Raw genomic sequence first — 6,434 nt, 5'->3', positions numbered from 1 at the left:
CAGCAAAAAATTCATAGTAATGAATTGAGTGTTCTTATTGATTTCTGTTATAACCTTCCTAATACAGAGGCTTTAAATGCCTTAATTATTCAATATGTATTTTTCTACAATTTGTTATATCTGGTCCAGATGAACATAATGTAACTATAAGCGACCAATCTTGTTCAAACAATATGAAAACAAATTTATATAGGTTTCTGTTTTGTGAAAGAGACTAAAAGGTTCTTGACATCATCTGATTATATACCTTAACAGCCTGTGTTTCATTCTTTTCTAAATACAGTTGAATCAGATATAATCTGGCAACAGATACAGCATAACCAGCTCCAAGATCTATCACTCGATGCAGACATTTCTTTACATGCCTGCAAATACAATGCTCACCATTACACATGTCGGTTCGTGTACGTCGCAACATTTTATTAAAAGATTTGATTATATTTTCCTCTTGCACTGTAATAGCGGATTAAAAAAAAAAGCCGACAAGTTTTTGAGGACAATCATTTGTATGATAGTAGCATTACCCTGGCAGGCATAGAGGATGTCGTCCAAATCATCAACATATAGACCCATGCAAGGTCCCATGTTATGCATGAAATCATACAAAGGCCAAATGCAAAAGTACTTTCTCAATGCTATATTCCCCTCTGAAAGATCAGCATTTTGACCTTGAACTTTAAAAAAATTAGATCAAATGATTCCATTTTTGTGGCAGATGTTCGATCTACACCATTCATACATTATGCAAGACTTCACAGTGAACAGAAAAGCATTTCTACTCTGACATTATTTACCTGTGGTTCTTCTTGTAATATTGCATAATCCCTTGCAGTAAGAGAGCTGTGGAACACTGTGGCTGTATCTTTAATACTTCATTGGTTGCCTCATGACAAAGGGAAGACCATGTATCTGTATTGGCCTCACCAGGCTGAAAATTGTGAAACACCGGTACATATATTTAATAATTATCGTACACATTGCCCGTTTCTGTTCAGTTATCCATGCAATAATGGGCAGTACATCCTCCAAGTAACCAAGTTTAACTAGCATAATAGTTAACAAGCCATGCATGGCACAATTCCCGTTAGTTATCAAATTTAAGATATATAGTTTTGTTTATAGTAATATAGCTGGAATACATGTATAACCATGATTTTTTAACATTAAAATGATTGATATTTGTATCTGATCATCAAACAAGTACTTATTGAGAGATATTGCTCTGAAACAGCATTCAAAATCAGCCATTTTGAATAAATGAAATTTGAATATAATCAGTCAAAGCATTTAAGAGATATGGCTCTAGAAGCCCAATCATTAAAACAAAATGGCCGCCAGTCAGAATCCAATCTGAAAAAATAAAATGACGTGCATCAGGAACCCGTAATGTCTAATGTATGTACCAAGTTTGAACGAAATGCTTGATATTTGATGATTTTTTAGCACAAACCAATATATGTTTATCTGACATGATGTATAATGAATATTTAAAATTTGAATATAATCACTCAAAACAAGTCAGAGATATAGGTCTAGAAGCCCATTCATTAAAACAAAATGGCCACCAGACAGCCATTTTGAATCCGATCTGAAAAATAAATGATGTGCATCAGGAACCTGTAATGTCTAATATATGTACCAAGTTTGAACGAAATCCATCCATAAATGCTTGGTGATTTTTTAGCAGAAAAATGGCCACCATTTGGCCATTTTGAATAGGATCGTCAAACCAATATGACATGATGTATAATGAACATAATCAGTGAAAGCAAGTCAGAGAGATATGGCATGAGAACCATATTCATTAATACAAAATGGCTGCCAGTCGGCCATTTTGAATCTTATCTGAAAAACAAAATTATTTGCATCAAGGTCCCATAATGTCTAATGTATATACCAAGGTTGAACAAAATCCATCTGTAAACAGCTGAGAAATGCTTGATTTTCAGGATTTTTTAGCACAAAAATGGCCGCCATTCGGCCATCTTAAATCAGATCGTGAAACAAATTGATGTGCATATGTATAATATCATGTATGATGTATGTGTGAAGTTTGATTGTGATTGTGATTGGTCCAGGCATTTCTAAGATACAGGTCCGCACACCAACATCCAAACGGGGACTAATAAAAACATTTGAAGCGACTTGATATGATGCAACAGTTGACAATCTGTGTAAGCCCAGAGAAAAATGTTCAAAAATTTTTCTCTCACAAAAAATACAACGCCGTATAGGAAAGTAGTATTGTAAGAGAATTGTCCCAGCATTGTGTTAGCATGCAGATAATTTATGATACCAGAGTTACACACCACAGGCCAGGGTAGTGCCATTTCATATACATTAAAAGCAATATAATATTGATAATATTGAAGAAGCAGTAATCACATGGCATCATATTCTATATGGGTCCCATGCAATGTTTACAAAGCCTATATTTTTATTTGCACAAAAGTTAAATGATTGACTTTGACGCTTCAATACAAACAGAGGAAACACAATGTACCTGTGTTGTCAAGTTACTAATGTTTATCAAGTACTAGCAAGTAATCCATCTACAGCTACTCACCCTTGATAACATCATGGCCAGGTTTGCAAGTCTAATAAGAGGTACTGTTTTAGCTGACCTCGACATCTGTAGACTCTGGCGATAACACATCTCTGCAGCAACCATCATTTCTTTACACGTGTACACTTCAGCTAATATCTGTATAGAAATAATTCTTTATTACCGGTAATGTGACATCACTGAAACATTCATGGAATTCATTTCAGTGAAAATCACTGAAACATTTACTTTGCCAAAATCGAAGATGGTGTTACATATCAGATCAGAGTGTCTAGAAATGTTTCCTATTTACTGGCCCAGAACCCCCACTTCCTAAATAGAAATAAATAAACTTGTCTTGTAATCAGTATTATAAACCTTTTGCGTGTCATTGTCAACTTTTTAGAACAATCTACAAAATGATTATGTATATTCTGCTTCTTCCCATCTGAAATGTTGAAAAAAATTGACAAACCTTTTGACCAAAAACGTAAAGCAATATCTGACCATGAATCTTGTCTGTAACTGTCTATATGGTTCAAAATTGTGATAACATTTGCTGAAAGAGTTCGTTAAGGCCACCTGACCTCTAACCCTAATAATCCAGCCTCCAATTCAATTCAATATGCCCCTCCAAATAACTATAAGAGACCTGAAGAGGGGTATATACAATTGAAATGAGGAAGAAGCACTGGAGGGGCGTGGTTAAGATTAGAGTTATGACTGAGGGCCCTAAAGAACTCTTACCAAATTTGCAATGAATTATGGGAGAGGAAAAAATATCTGACACACAAAGGGGTAAAATCATTTGATCAGTATATTTTCTGAAACCTGAATATAGTCACATGACTAAGATGTCATAAAACTACCCTCCCTATGGCGAAAAGCCAATGTCATGTGACCAGTATTGCTTCACCAAGTATGTAAAGTGAGCAGTATACCCAGTGTACGATGACTTACCTGCCAGGCCTGCGCTGAGCTGGCCTCTTTTATAACAGAATTCCTCAGAATATCTAAATCATCATCACTCATATGTTGCGTTGTAAGAGACTTCGCAAATAACAATTCTAATTGTGACATCAGCTGAGGGGAAGAGCTGTACAAAGACATCGCCTGCATGCGAGAAAAATGCAAGTATTGTCACATGACAGTTTAGAATGAAACTACGATATTGTTTTTTAATCAGTATGTGCGGTTAGGGTATTCAATAAAATAGCTAGGAGTTATGTATGCAATAGTTGATTCACTGAAATAAGATGTGTCTACTACATTGATTACTACATTACCCTTAATACCTAGATAATGTGTTATATTTAAATCTTCCAATGATCAAAATAAGAAATACTTTTATGATTCAGTGTACAACGAATATGATTTTCGATTTTTATGCACTTTTAATAGAGCAAATATGGTATTTTTACCATTATTATCACGCACTTTGAATGGTTATTAATCAATATGTATCATTGTTAGAGTTTTCAGGTGGCTTATCTTCGCAAAGATTACTTCAGGATTGGAAAAATATTTTGGGATTCACATATACTTCCACTTCTGAAAGATTTCCAATTCATACAGGTTTTGCTTTCATCAATACTAGTATCATACGTGTAAGACCAAGACTATAGCAAACAATACCTTTTGAATAAAATCATTTGCTTTCTTGTTATTTCCAGATAATAACAGACTTTCAGCTGACATTTTAACAGCCCAGTGCAGTAGCCTCAACCCACTCCCATCAGAGTTTCTTTCAGCTGTGGGTAAAACATTGAAAAAGTTGGTAAATAATCAACCCTTTGGACTAATCATTAATATTTTTTTCAAAATTGTTGGTCAAGACCTGTTGCCAATATGAAAATATAGTGATTTGGTCTAAAATCTATACAGAATTATAGAAAAATATTTTTCACTAAAATCTTGCAGAGAATAATGAAGACATTTCAAAGAGCACAAAGTCATTTAGTTTCATAATTTGTTTGTACTGTTTTTGATTTCATGTCAATCATTGTGATTCTTTGATCAAACTCTAAGTTGACAAATTATCAATTTTGTCTAATCCATGAATTTTAAAATTTAAAATTTTGCAGTTACCCGTAAATTATACTGTATAGCAACCCTAACTTGTTCGTCTGGTGGAAGCGCCCTCTAGTGGTGATATTCCACAAAACTTGCCACTACCGTTTATGGGGCAATAATCTCCATATTAAAATAAGAGCAATTGAATATTTCAGATATAAAAGTTCCTGAGAACTGTCACCCTTAAGTATGACGTCATCAATGACATCACAGTAATATGAGATTGCTTGATTTAAATGCTCTACCTTGCTGAACAACATTTTGAGACAGGTTGAAACTCAAACTACCATCTGCAATGGATGTCGTTGTCATAGCCTGGCGGTTACACTCATCGGCATAGCAACAAGCAGCTAGCTGTGCCCATTGTTGAAGATCACCTGATAAAATTAAACAAATATATTCTATACATGTGTAGAGTTTGAGGGGGTGTTAAAAGTGGAAAAAAATTACGATGCGATTTGTATGGTTAGTATGCGATTCTAAAATGTGTGAAATTCTGTAAAAACTGTGAAACTTTTGCAGACAGAGATTCGGATTTTACTGAGTATGTGTGCAATGCATCATGGGATACGATTCTCATTTTCAGCTTTGACATCCATCAAAATCCCTCTATATGACATACATCATAGAAACTAATACAAAAATATAAAATTTGTCACAATTACAAAATCTTACTGAAAATAGAACTGACACAATCATGAAACGAGGTACAGAGCATGAAAAAGATAAAATGAAGACAACATGTGTAGACGATAACCACATTTTTAGATTTTTGGTGATTTGTTGTGAATCTCAAGAAAGGTTATTGCATGAACAAAACCTGAAAAATTATTTCAACACCACAACAATATAAATTACGTCTGTCGCTATTTTAGTTTTTGTTTATTCAATTGTTTTTGTCTGAATTAAACGTTCTCATGAATAATTAATCACATGACATAATGCTCAGTGAAGTTTTTCGAAACAAACACTAAACAGTGAAAATGATGCTATTTTTCACGAGAGCTAGATATTGTTTTTTTTTTATTTTCATTAAAACTGGCATGATATGAAAGTCAAAATAATCCAGCCTAATCTTCTCAAAATTTTAACCAAGACTTGCAGCCAGTGAGATATTATGTTTATTTGGTGGAAGATTTTGGCATTCAAAAACTAAACCTGTTCACCGATACAAAATTTTGTGATTTTCTAGGGCTCACAAAATTCCTTTCTCACAAAATTGAAGTGCTTTACAGTATATAGATGTACTCACCTGGATTACGATGGACCATTTTTTGTGCAGTTTTAATGGCATTGTTACCATGGTTACGATTAGAATGATCACCAGCAGCTAACTGACACATAGCAAGTACAGAATGTGATTTCTGTGAAACAAAAACAAGAAATATTTCTTATTGTCCAACTTTCTGATTACTACTGTTGCTGTCATAATAGTGCACGACAAGCTGAATGTTTACTTACGACCAGTTGCAACCCTTTGAGTGTGAGAAATTGTCCCCACCCAAGATTTAGTGCAAATATTTTCACATTTTGTAAAATTTTTACTGAATTTCATCTTTATTTCGGAGCATACAAACAGTTTCAGATATTCTGTTTAGTTTTTGATCAAAGGTTTTTTTTATCAACATTTCATTTGGAGGAATGCAGACTGCATAAAATAATGTTTAGATGGTGCCAAAAGTTGACAATACAGCGCAAAGTGTTAGGAATTCTGATAAAAAGCCCAGTATCTACAAAAAAAGACAGTAAATGGTCAAAACATTGTGATGAGTACTTGTTACGACAGTGAGTGCAATTTATCTATTTTCAGTCATAT

The 6,434-nt window shown here is 33.9% G+C and overlaps 1 protein-coding gene across 1 annotated transcript in view; it reads right to left on the bottom strand.

The window, feature by feature from the left end:
- LOC100378002 (tetratricopeptide repeat protein 37-like) overlaps positions 1-6,434 on the bottom strand; it is a 55,027-nt gene that overhangs the window by 946 nt on the left and 47,647 nt on the right. Inside the window, exons 37-43 of the mRNA XM_085507009.1 lie at positions 5,871-5,982; positions 4,864-4,995; positions 4,181-4,296; positions 3,506-3,658; positions 2,567-2,704; positions 795-928; positions 248-365 (exon numbers count right to left, since the gene is read on the bottom strand). Of these exons, the coding sequence (XP_085363135.1) occupies positions 248-365; positions 795-928; positions 2,567-2,704; positions 3,506-3,658; positions 4,181-4,296; positions 4,864-4,995; positions 5,871-5,982 (903 nt within the window). The remainder of the gene's footprint in view (positions 1-247; positions 366-794; positions 929-2,566; positions 2,705-3,505; positions 3,659-4,180; positions 4,297-4,863; positions 4,996-5,870; positions 5,983-6,434) is intronic.

This window comes from Saccoglossus kowalevskii, chromosome 13 (genome assembly GCF_978046115.1).
Source record: "Saccoglossus kowalevskii chromosome 13, keSacKowa6.1, whole genome shotgun sequence".
NCBI lineage: Eukaryota > Metazoa > Hemichordata > Enteropneusta > Harrimaniidae > Saccoglossus > Saccoglossus kowalevskii.
Note: the sequence above shows the minus strand (reverse complement) of the source record. Positions and strands in the feature narration are given on the sequence as shown.